Raw genomic sequence first — 12250 nt, forward strand, 5'->3', positions numbered from 1 at the left:
CTAAGCTTAGGAGCCAGATCCACTAATTTCCCATGACGGGGGATATCCAGCTAAGTCACTCTCTAGGTATGACTTACTTGGCGTCACCCACTATATTTAGAACAGGGGTGTTAGTGACTACTTCTTTATTGCATCACAATCTGCATGCATCAGAATGTGAAACTGCGGTGAAACGGGCCCTTTCCTAGGAAAGTCCCCGAAGCCTTGCCTCACATTTATTTGGGAGTCGGCCTCACTGAGTTCAAAGGGAGTTACTCCCAAAACAAGACTGGCCCAACCCCTGCTCACTCAGTGGCTTGTTTGTTTAGAACGTTTATAAGCAACTTTGTACTCAAAAAAATCTCAAAGGAGCATACAAAAACTAAATTTATTAAAAATCTACAATATATAAAATAAAATACAGTAAAATAAATTCAACAGAATTAAATGCCACGCGGGAATTGTAGCTGTTACCACGGAGCCTGACCTTATGCACGTTCACTAGGGAGTGAGTTGTGCAGACTGTGAACATAATATTAAAGAAGCCAGCTGGATGAGGCCAGTGGCCCATCTAGTCCAGGATTCTGTTCTGGCAGGGGCCACCAAGATGCCACCTTCTTGGAAACCCCAGCACAAAGTCACTCTCTCCTCCTGCAGTTTCCAGCAAGCAGCATTCAGAGACATTACAGCCTTAGAGTATTAGAGCCATCGTGACTAGTAGCCACGCAGCGGGTAGCTATGATCATGTCCCAAGAAGTGCTGTCGCCAGGCGCATCCCGGTAGCCTTTCCCCTGGGCCTTCTTCCTGCTGCGCACCCACGAGCCTTTCAGAGTTTGTTGGCAAAGAGTTAGTGAAGGTTCAGAAGGAGGCTGAAAGGCCCCGCCACTGTCATGGGAAGGCTCCAAGCAATTTGCCTTTTACATCCAGCCGAGCGTCTGTGGCCTTTCGCTTGGTGTTAGCGGACGCTTCCTCTCCAGTGCCCAGGCTTGCCCTTTTCCCGATGCTGAAGCGAGAGCCGCCGCCGTCCCCCCCCCGGCCCCCCTTGGAGGCAGGAGGGCGGCAGCGAGGAGCCTGGTGTTCTCTGAAGCTGCTTGGCGACTGAAAGCGGCGCCCCTGCAGCCAGCCAGCCAGGCGCGCCGTCGTCGCCCTTCGGAGGAGGCGGAGCGCGCGCGGGACCGGCGCCAGCCCAGGCGAGGGAGGAGCCGGCCGAGGGGTGCGCGGAGGCGTCGGGCAGCAGTCAGACTCAGCGGCGGGCGAGAATGGAGCCGACGACGGGCGAAGAGGCGACGGCGGAGGAGGCGGCGCACGCGTCGGCGCTGCTCCGGGGCCTGTGCGCGCTACGGGCGGAGCGGGCGCTGCTGGACGTGACGCTGCTGGCGGGCGGCGGGGAGTTCGGGGCGCACCGGGCGGTGCTGGCGGCGGCCTCGGGCTACTTCCGCGCCATGTTCGCCGGCGGGCTGCGGGAGGCGCGCGCGGCGCGGGTGCGGCTGCACGGCGTGGAGCCAGAGTGCCTGGCCCTGCTGCTCGACTTCGCCTACACGGGCCGGGTGGCGTCTCCCGGCGGGCCGGAGCTGGCCGAGCGCCTGCTGCGCGCCGCCGACCTGCTCCAGTTCCCGGCCGTCAAGGCGGCGTGCGGGGCCTGGCTGGCGGCGCGCCTGGAGCCGGCCGCCGCCCTGGAGATGCAGGAGTTCGGCGAGGCCTTCGCGTGCGCCCCGCTGGCCGCTGCTGCCCGCCGCTGCGTCCTGCGCCACGCCGCCGAGAGCGAGGGCGAGCTGGCCGCGCAGCTGGAGCGCCTCCCGCTGCCGCGGCTGCTCTCATACCTGCGCGACGACGCGCTCCGCGTGCCCAAGGAGGAGGCGGCCTTCGCGCTGGCGCTGCGCTGGGTGCGCGCCGAGCCGGCAGTCCGCGCTCCGCTCCTGCCCCAGCTCCTGGCGCACGTCCGGCTGCCCTTCGTGCGCCGCTTCGCCCTCCTGGCCCACGTCGAGGGCGAGCCGTTGGTGGCGCGCTCCGATGCCTGCCTGCGCCTGGTGGCCGAGGCGCGCCTCTTCCAGGCCGGCCGCCTGGACCGCCACGACCGCGCGCCCTGCGCCCGCCTCCGCCCGCGCCCTTCCACCGGCCTGGCCGAGATCCTCGTCCTCCTCGGCGGCTGCGACCGCGACTGCGACGAGCTCGTCACCGTCGACTGCTTCAACCCCCGCACGGGACACTGGCGCTACCTGGCCGAGTTTCCCGAGCACCTCGGAGGAGGCTACAGCGCCGCCGCCCTCGGAAACGACATCTATGTCACCGGTGAGCCGGGACGGGAGGGCTGCCAGTTGCTGGAGGGCCCCTAGCCCTGCTTGAAGGGTTTTGCCACAGGGGTGCCCTCTAAAAGGCGCGCGAACAGCACCTAAACCACGGGACTCCCGCAGGAGGCGGTGATGGCCACCAACTTGAACTGCTTTAAAAAGAGAGTTGGACTGGTTCATGGGGAAACAAGGGTATCCATGGCTACTAGCAACCCTGGCTAGGCTCTGCCTTCAGGGATGGAGGCAGCAATTCTTCTGAATTCCAGTCGCTGGCCAATAACAAGTTGGGAGAGTGGCAGTTTTCGCTTGGGTCCTGCTTGTGGGTTCCCCTTGGGGCATCTGGTCGGCCTCTGTGAAAACAGGAAGTGCAACTAGATAGGCCATTGATCAGATACAGCTGTATTGTTCAGTTCTTTTTATCTTAAGGGGACCCATGCATGTCAGCACCTGCCAATTTGTGGCATGGGTTTGTGCCCTAAAGACCTAGCTACCTTCCTGCCCAAACCCTACAGGCAGCTCTTCTCCAGGGTAAGAGGCCCCATCCACTCTCTCCTTTCCCTCTTGTCAATAATGCCCAACGGCTGAATGTGTTGTACTGTGTTAGGCTGCAGACATATCACTCTTGGGAAGCTTGCGGCTTCCTATAAGCATCTGGCTGGTCACTGTGCTGGGCTCAGTGGGCCTGATCCAGCTGCAGGGCTCTTCTTTAGCTCCAGCGTGTGTGGCTGATGCTCAGAGATGATGATATGTGTCACCAGCAGCATCTGCCTTTGAGCTTGTGGGGAGCTTCCAGTTTGTTTTGACCTTCCTCCTGGGAAGCCAGAGAGAGGAGGCTGAACAAGGGGCTCTGTGTGAGTCTCCACGCCCCCTTCCTGTTCATTGCTTTGCAAGTTATTTATAGAGCGGGTGCTAGGAGGCAGCGAGGGAGACACCTGAGCTGAGATGCCTCTGTGCTCTGCCCCAGCACCAGCCGCCCTCCTGGGAATCTTCCCTGTGGGAGTTCTCCATACAGCTGTCAAAAGACATTAGGAGGATTTTCTCTCATTCCCACCCAGTGGCTGCCGTTGGGACAGACGTTTTCTCCCTTGGCAAAGCCTCACCATCACAACCCTGCAAACACACATGTGCAGGGCCAAGAAAGGAGCTTTTCTAAGGGTAGCTGACGGCCCCAGTCCCATGCCCACAGCTAATCACTGTGATGTGCAGAGGAGCACATCTTCCTCTTGGTGGGGAGAAGCCATGAAGTCTGCCCCATCAGCCAGGCTGAGGTTCTGCGACCATACCGGTAGTTAAGCCCTGTAGACTTCAGACTAAGGATGCTGCTGAAGTCTGTGTACAGCACAGGTGGGTAGCCTATACTCCCACCCCAGCTATTCCTATCTACCCCAACCAAAACAGCTAAAGGTGAGGGATTGATGGGTGCTCTACAAACACCTGGCCAAACACATCTCCATCATAGAATAGAATTGTAGAGTTGGAAGGGATCATGACGGTCATCTGGTCCAAATCCTGCCCACAGCCATCCCTGGGTGGTCTCGAACCACCAACCTTCTGGTTAACGGCCAGACGCACTGACCCATTGTGCCACAGGAGGGCCATCGGCTTTCCCCAAGCTACAGGTTGGTTCCTGTTAGAGACTGAGAGCATCTTTGCCACAGATGATAGTGGCCGTGTACCCCATTTCCCCTAAGGAAATCAGCGCACCCCTTTTTTGTTTCTGGGTTTGATCTGAGCCTGGTCTTGCTTGAAGGGATGTTGAGGCATCTCAGCGAGGGGCATTTGGGCATGCAAGCAAACATGGGACGCGGGCAGTTCTCACCCAATTAAGAAATGCATTCGTTGGTGTGTAGCAGAGGGCCTTCACGGATCAAAGTCATGTTCTGCATTCTCCAGGGGAAATACTCTGCCCCAAATCTTAGGAAATTTGCTGCTGTTTGTAAGAAGGCACGGTTTAAGGCAGTACGAAGGAGCTCAATTAGATGGAGCTGTTGCCTTATGTAAGTGAACCGTTAGGGTGAACCATGTGTCCTGAGCCACAGTCTTGTGTGTGAGTCCTGCATTCTGGGGGGGGGGGTGTCTATGATTCCGTGCTAATGGGACGCGGTGCTCTGCCCCTAGGAGGTTCCGACGGCTCGAGGCTCTACGACTGCGTCTGGCGCTACAATTCCAGCGTGAACGAGTGGACGGAGGTGTCTCCCATGCTGAAGGCCCGCGAGTACCACAGCTCCGTGGTCCTGGATGGGCTGCTTTACGTGGTAGCCTCCGACAGCACCGAGCGCTACGACCACACGCTGGACTCCTGGGAGCCCCTGCAGCCCATGCTCTACCCCATGGACAATTGCTCCACCACTGCCTGCCGTGGAAAGCTCTACGCCACCGGCTCCTTATCCGGCAAGGAGTCCATGGTCATGCAGTGCTACGACCCCGAGTCAGACCTGTGGTCCCTGGTGAACTGCGGGCAGCTGCCCCCCTGGTCGTTCGCACCCAAGACCGTCACTCTCGGCGGGCTGATGTATTTTGTCAGGTAAGGGCAGCCTTAGCCGCTGCCATCTCCTCAAGATGGGGTAAGGGTGGGAGCATGCAACCTAGAATTGTAAAAAAGCCACTCGTCCCACCCACACAATAGCCCCGCTAGTCCACAAACAGGGGGATGTTTCTGCGTAGGAGTTTTTACAAGCTTCTTTTATGAATGTGTTTGATCTGCCTGGAGTTTTTGAAGGGTTGTGGGATGCTGGTCCAGTTATGCAACATCCCAGACTGGGCAGGGGATGGGAAGGAACTCTTGCCCCCCCCATCCCCCTAGAAGGAGCTTTGCTTCATACCTCCAAAGCTCTTTCTGCAGATTAAGTTGGCAAAGCTTAGGGAAGGGAGCTTCCAAGTGCCTGTTGCTTCCCAAAGGCGGCTCCCTGGTGCCCTTCATCGAGAGGGGCTGTCGTAGGTCAGGTTCCTGAAAGGCACTCGAGCCCTTCAGCCAGTAACGGGCTGAGCTCGTGATCGAGCGAGGTCTGAAAATAGTTCGGATAAGCTTGTTATCTTTCAAGTTGGCCGAGGGAGTGGCGAGGAAGGGGGAGGAAGGAGAAGGGGTCAGCTGCCCCTTTCCTTGTTGGGATTTGGGCACCTGCTCTGTTCCGGTTGCAGCTCACACTCTGTAGACTTCAGAAATGGGTTCCAGAACCAGCTTAAGGCCTGTTCATGGGGTGACTATCTTCGCTGTGCCAGGAATCTCCCATTGGTTGAGGAGCCTCCATGTGACTGTAGCTGCCACAGCCCACTCACAGCCATCAGTCACCCATTCACTTGCCCAGGCAGGGCCAGGGACTGCTGCAACTGTGGCCCCTACAGTCACCAAGAGGCTTCCTCTGGTGTGGAGGCTCATTCATTTCCTTTTGTGTGAACAGGGGCTGTGGGGAGCTTCCTTGTGACCTTTAGTCTCATTCTTCATCTAGAAGCCATATAATCTTTTTTTGTGGGGGGGGGGGGGTACAGCATGCTCTTCCCAATGAATGAACTGCTTCATCCTGTTTTAATAAATTGTATGCTTGAAGCATCTGAAAGATAGATTTGCTTGCCGCCCTTTCAGCTGCCCTAAGCCAACATTACTCTCTTTGTATTGCGGTTGGGTCAGGGAGCTGTTGCATGGGGACCCAGTGACTTTATGGCTCTGGGGTCCAAATAGGGACTTTCCTGATTCTCAGCTCAATCAGGGCGTAGTACAAAACCCTCAGGGGGTGCCAGGATGGTGAAACTCGCTCTCGCACCCCTGTTCGGCTTACTATAACCAGTTGGTCCCTGCAGGGCTCTTTTCTCTCCTGCAGTGCTAGCGTCTGCCTAATTTGGGGGCAGGATATGCACCCCGTTTCCCCAGACGTTAAGAAAATCATTTTTTGAAAGCAGAAATTGCCCCCTGATCCTGATGCCTTAAATGAATCTTCGATCTGCTGGTGCAGGCAAGGAACGGGAAGCTTGGAATTCCTGCTGCCAGCTCCACTGAGATTTAACAGTTGCTTGCTGAAGAGCTTGGCTCCTCTGCTCCCCAGCAGCAATTGTGCATTCTGCAACCCTCCAGAGCTTGGCTTGAGAAATAGTTCAGATTCCTGCAGAGGCTCCAGAAACATTTTGCAGCTCCCAAAGCCGACAGGACAGTGACCCCCCCCCTCACACTCACTCTGCACCCACCTTCCCAAACTTTTCTGCTAAGTGCCACATTTCATTGTAAACACAGTTGCCCAACGAAGTTAACGAATGCAATTGGCATTTGGCATTTGCTGGGAAGGGAGGAGGAAGCAGCCCAGGAGGAGGTTCTGAGCCTTTCCCTTTCATTTCGGCTGGGAGTTTTGTGGCAGCCTTGACAGGCTTGCAGCCTGCCATTCTAAGGGTCAGAAAAGCGCATTTCTTTTGCCATCGACACCCCTCACCTGTTGCTGTCAGGCTCCCTGTTTGATGAACAGAGCAAGGAGATGGGCATTACGCAATGGCTGGAGCACAGCTCGGGAAGCTTCTAGGGTTTCTCCTTTTATCTCCTTCTCCTCCTCCAAAAAAAGATGGGTGGAAACTGCAGGCAGCTCCTCCCCTTCCAAAGTCTAGCTCAGTGGTTCAGGCCACCAATGCCTTGGCTCCATAAACTCATCCCCTGTACGCCCCACCCTATAAAAAGCATTATTTATGCTCCACTAAGGAAGGTGATATTGTACAATAGCATTCAAAACAGTAGCCATTAATTCCACATTTATTCATGTTCCTGTTAAAAAATATTGAGCTTCATTAATTCCACATAACTGATCGACTTGATCCAGTGATATCAGCTTTTCAAAGTCTTGATAGTCTAAAACATCTGGAGGTCCACAGGCTGCTTTTAGAGAGTCTATGAAAAGAGCAGATTGCAAATCTCTGGAAGGGAGGGGGCAAGCAGAGAACAGAGAAAGGAACACTTTTTGCAGGTTTGGTGTGTTTGCACAAAGACCTCCTCCTCCTCCTCACCTTCCTTTCCACCAACCCTACTAACCAGAATCTTTATTTTCTAAGCTGCTCACAAAAGGCCCTGGAAATCTTGAGACTTTGCATGTGTGTGCCAGGCGCTATGAGGTCTGAGTGGATTGGGTCCCCATGCCCCGTTAAGGAATAAAGTAGACGCTCGGGGACCGTGCCTTCCCTCCCATCCGAACCACAAGGCTAGGGGGTGTTTGGATCTTCTTCTCGGTCACCTCTACTTGATTTCCTTCTGCAGGGACGACTCTGCTGAAGTCGACGTCTACAACCCAGCAAAGAACGAATGGGACAAAATCCCTCCAATGCTCCAGGTGAGGGTCTCGGATCTTTAAAGAGCAGCAATTGGAATTGAAGGGGGAGGAGATTGAAGAGTCCAGACCAAAGATGGCAGTGGAGAAAAGTTAGCGAGAGAGGGTTGGATTACGGCAATGTGCTTTTTGTGGGGAATCCCTTGCACTTGATCTGGGAGCTGCAGTTAGTGCAGATATGTGCAGCATGGTTGCTGTCAGGAGAGAGACCCTGTCCGCATGTTACGCCTGTGCCCATCTGCTGCCAGCTCAAGGTGTCGCTATTAGAATAGAAAAGCCTTTTTTAAAAGTCCAGCCCACCATTTCAGTTTGAAAGGGCATCCAATTGCATCCGAACACAGACAAAAAACCGGCTCCTTGATCTCGGGAACGATGCTGCACAATTTGGTTTATGATACCTTAAAAGGCTTCTGGGAGCATAGCAAGCAGGCGACCAACCTTCCAAAATGCAGAGTAGATAAGAGATTGCTTGGTTTGTACATTGCTCTTCTTTTCTTAAAGGTGCACGTTGGAGGGAGCTTGGCTGTCCTTGGAGGGAAGCTCTACGTCTCCGGCGGCTACGACAACACCTTTGAACTCTCGGCGATGCTGGAGTCCTACGATCCGGAGGCCCGCAAATGGAGCTTGGCTGGCCAGCTGCCCGAGCCGATTTTCTGGCACAGCAGTGTCAGCATTTTCCGCCAGTTCATGCCCGAGACGCTGGAAGAGAGTGAGGAGCGGCCCTTGGACAACGCCATCAGCCTGAACCGCCAGCGCCAGAACCTCCACAACCTGAACCTGAACGAGTTGCGCTAACAGTCGGACAGCTTGTCTCTGGGGCCTGTAGGAAATCTGTGGTGCCACTTCTTGGGGAGGCAAGCTGGGAGAGGATTTGGAGACGGGTGTCCTCGGCTGCGAGGGCTGTGTGGGTGGCGAGGAGGGCAAGGAGCGGGCTCTTTGAGATCAACAGTGCTGTCCCTGAAAAGGGAGGTGTCCAGTTCTCCTCCTGTTTCTTCCTGGCAGTTCCCAAGGAGTTTGAAAATCGCTGATCAGAAAACTTTCCCTTAGGCTAACATGATCTGGTGCTGTTTTGCTTAAAAATAGCCAAATGAAGGCATGGGCACAATTCACGTAAAGTCATTATGCATGGAGAGGAGAACACAGGTAGTAGAGCAAAGGCTTTCCTTCCCCTCACTCAAGACTAGAATTTGAGGTCTCCCCATGAAATCGAAAGACAGTAGGTTCAGGAGAGACACACCACACTGAATTTATTTATGGTACTCCTTGCCACAAGATGTGACCCACCCCCCCTTGTAGCGTTTTTGCAGGAGACACCCAGCAGCCGTTTTTATTCAGGTTAGCTCAGTGAAACCTCCACATATGGGAGACTAGAGTGCCACTAAATGCTAGTTTGCAAGGGAGCAGCAACTCAAGAGAGCTTTTGTGCTTGCCAGAAGCTTCTGGCTAACCACTGTCGGAAATGGGGGTGTTGGGTTTTAGACGGACCCTTTGCTGCATCCAGCAAGGTTTTTCCTGTGTGCCGAAGAACAAGCCGGACATCTTTGCTGTCACTAGCTGGTGCATTGGGTCTTCCACCAAGTCCTACTAGGGAAAAAGTCCTATTTGGCTGGCAAAACCAGAGCTTGGGCATGGGGCTGCTCTTCCTCCCCCCCTTCCTCCCGCAACCTGAATGATGCCCATTTCTTCAGTTGCATGTCGCTGCTGGAATATCATCCATTGGTTCCTGTTGCAGGAGGTCCCTCCAGAATCATTGTTTCTATCAGCACAGAGTTCTTCAACCTTGGTTCCCCGGATGTAGGTGAACAGCAACACCCATCATCCTTGACCCCTGGACTAAGCTAGCTGTGGATGATGGGAGTTGTAGTCCTTCCAAATCTGGGGGACCCAAGACAGAAGAGCTCTTTTCTACTCAATCTTAGTATCCTTAGTCTGAGTGGCCAGCTTTGGGCAGGGGAGCATCACCAGTTTAGTGACCATGGGGGGGCTGCTCTCCAGTAGGACCTGCTCTTCACGGTCGGTGCCTTATCACAGTGCAATTTGGAAGGAGACTCTGTTGCTGTCAAGGCACAGCACTAGCAAAGATGGAAACAAGAGGTTTTCTTAGAGGGCTTTGCCCACAGTGGCTGCCTCTGCTGCTGTATGGTTGCCCTATGCATGGCAAAGCATGGCTGTTTCTGGATTGTGCAGGTAGAATGGCTGCTAATTTATAGGATTCGGTTGGTACCCCACCCCTGGGGGGGGGAATCTGCCGCAGGAACGGCGGGTGAGGTCCTCCATCAGAGCTGCCTGGGGGAAGTGGGGGCATCATTGCTTGTGGGGTGTGTGTGTGTGTGTGTGTGTGTGTGTGTGTGTGTGTGTGTGTGTGTCATGTTCCAGATTCTGTGATGCTGTTTCAGTTTCTCATTTCTTAACCTTTCCCTCCCCTTTTCCAACTAAGGTCAGCTGTTGTTTTCTCTTCCTTCAGACTTGGTCAGGGGTTCTTTTGCAACACCCTGCTTTCCACAAATAAACACTGAAATCCCCCCCCCAAATATACACCCTCCTTCCTCTAAGCCGGAAAAAGACACACTTGCAAAAGAGGCTCCTTTTCAAGTCTGCCAGCTGTTTACAGACCTGCTGCTGCTGCTGCTGCTTCCGCTTACGACATCTTGTTTTGGTCTCACTTGATGAGTAAGGTTTAAGTATTTTGTGCCGGGCTGTTTTAAACTCTATTAATAGATTTCATGATACCTTGCCATACTCACAGCCAAGATCTCTGTGCCATCTCTAGAACCAGATGAATTTGCCTTCATCCTATTTATTTTTAACTTTATTGTAGATACTTGTGTTTAACCTTGAGTACTGTATGATAATGCTCTCGGAAGCAAAGATATTTCTTATATTTTTTATTGTTTTCTTTTAAACTTGAAAGCTGAATGTTAAGTAAAGGTGTGTGTTAAGGAGACTTGTTCATATAGGGTGCTGTTTTGCTGGATTACACACTTCTTAGCCATAAAATTGGAAATAATACCAGTTCAGGCTTCCTCAAACTCGGCCCTCCATATGTTTTTGGCCTACAACTCCCATGATCCCTAGCTAGCAGGACCAGTGGTCAGGGATGATGGGAATTGTAGTCTCAAAACATCTGGAGGGCCGAAGGTTGGGGATGCCTGAGTTATAGAATTACAGAGCTGGAAGGTGCCACAAAGTGTCATCTAGTTAAACTCCCTGCAATGCAGGAATCATTTGCCCAGCATGGGGCTCGAACCCGCGGCCTTGAGATTAAGAGCCTCATGCTCTTGCTGGCTGAGCTATCCCAGCCAGGTGCCTCCAGCTGTTTAGATTACCACTCCCATCAACCCCAGGCAGCATTGCTGTTCCAGTGATTTTTTTCATAGTAGCAGTGGCCTGAGCAACAACCTGAAATCGACGTTGAAGGAAAAGGCAGCCTGACTCTGAACCACTACAGACAAACAGTTCCTGCGTCACATTGGTCAAAATAAGCATGAGCTGGATATTCACCTCTACACTTCACATGCCATTGCAGGAGTTTTGGCAGTCGCAATTGCTTTTTCGCCTCTTGTGATCCTACATCTGCAGCTGAAGTTAGGATATGCACGGGAGGTTAATGCATGGTACCCAACTGAGTAGGTCTGCTGAAATGAGTTGTGTCCATTTACTTTTTGAGTAGGATTAGCATTTAATACAAGCCAAATTGACCATGGGGCATAACTGGCCAGCCCAATAAAATAGTGTGGCTCTTGCTAAGGTAGGGGTGAAGAGACATTTTCAGACCTAGGGATGAATTCTGGCTCGTGGGCAACCTTCCAAGGTCCGCAAGCTGCAGGTGCACTTCTTAACCTTAGTACAACAGTGGGGGACAGGCTGCCCAGCGCCCCCTGCATTCTGGCGCCCTAGGCAGCTGCCTAGTCCGCCTATATGGACACGCCGGCCCCGAGTACAAGGAGGCTATATTCCAGCTATGGGAAAGACAAATGTTTTCATACTCACTTCTGCATCCATCCAAGCAAGTATGGGTGATGCAACATCAGTTCAAGGACATGTTTCAGCCAGGCAGAAGCACTGGCACCAAGGTTCCCTAGCCTGCGATATAGACCATGAGTCTATGCACCATACCAAAGCAAGCAAGAACAGCCCAACTCCTTTGTTCAAAAACAAGGGTGTCCATATTAGCAGCAGCAGCAACTGTGACACTTGGCGGGGTGAGGAGGGGACATAGTGTCTTGCTGGAGCAGCCCATAACAGGCTTTGCAAGTGGACAAGCTCCATAAAAAGTTATTGCTTTTATTGCTCTATCCACAGAGATCAGTGATTCCCAATTCTGGGTCACATCCACTGAAGCACGCAGATGTGTTATTTACATACCAAAAAAGCCATAGCATTAAATCAGGGAGTTCGTCACAGCTTATGAAGGGGGATTGTTTTCCTTATGTGGAAATCGGAAGTGGCTTCCTACTAGACCTTGATCAAAGCAGGAAATCTTTATTGACTAGTTTCAGACATTTTACACCCCACCTTCCGCCAGAGGAAGCTCCAGATGGCCAAGTCTTGAGAGTGTCCGCATGCCACTGCTCAAGAATCTGAGCTGGCCCCCACCCAGCTGACCAGCCGTAAAGGCCAGCTGATTGCCTCTTTCCCAAGAAGAACATAAAAACAGACGGGCAAAAGATGGGCTTGTAATGGAATAGG

At 53.3% G+C, this 12250-nt stretch overlaps 1 protein-coding gene across 1 annotated transcript; it reads left to right on the forward strand.

Moving 5' to 3' along the window:
• Window positions 1-354: 354 nt before the first annotated feature.
• Window positions 355-10505, forward strand: KLHL21 (kelch like family member 21). The gene is made up of 4 exons (XM_035118804.3): window positions 355-2268; window positions 4386-4791; window positions 7492-7564; window positions 8063-10505. Exons 1-4 carry the CDS (start codon window positions 1239-1241, stop codon window positions 8354-8356), a joined length of 1803 nt encoding a protein of 600 aa, XP_034974695.3. The 5' UTR covers window positions 355-1238; the 3' UTR covers window positions 8357-10505.
• Window positions 10506-12250: the final 1745 nt, after the last annotated feature.

The sequence above is a fragment of the Zootoca vivipara genome, chromosome 6, assembly GCF_965207765.1.
Source record: "Zootoca vivipara chromosome 6, rZooViv2.hap1.1, whole genome shotgun sequence".
NCBI classification, from domain to species: Eukaryota; Metazoa; Chordata; class Lepidosauria; order Squamata; family Lacertidae; genus Zootoca; species Zootoca vivipara.

What these genes read in the sequence shown, in the direction of transcription:
- KLHL21 (XM_035118804.3), top strand. Translation starts at nt 1,239, where the DNA reads ATGGAGCCGACGACGGGCGAAGAGGCGACGGCGGAGGAGGCGGCGCAC. An exon ending in GGGCTGATGTATTTTGTCAG is followed by an intron (nt 4,792 to 7,491) that starts GTAAGGGCAGCC and finishes TTCCTTCTGCAG; the next exon opens with GGACGACTCTGCTGAAGTCG. An exon ending in AAATCCCTCCAATGCTCCAG is followed by an intron (nt 7,565 to 8,062) that starts GTGAGGGTCTCG and finishes CTTTTCTTAAAG; the next exon opens with GTGCACGTTGGAGGGAGCTT.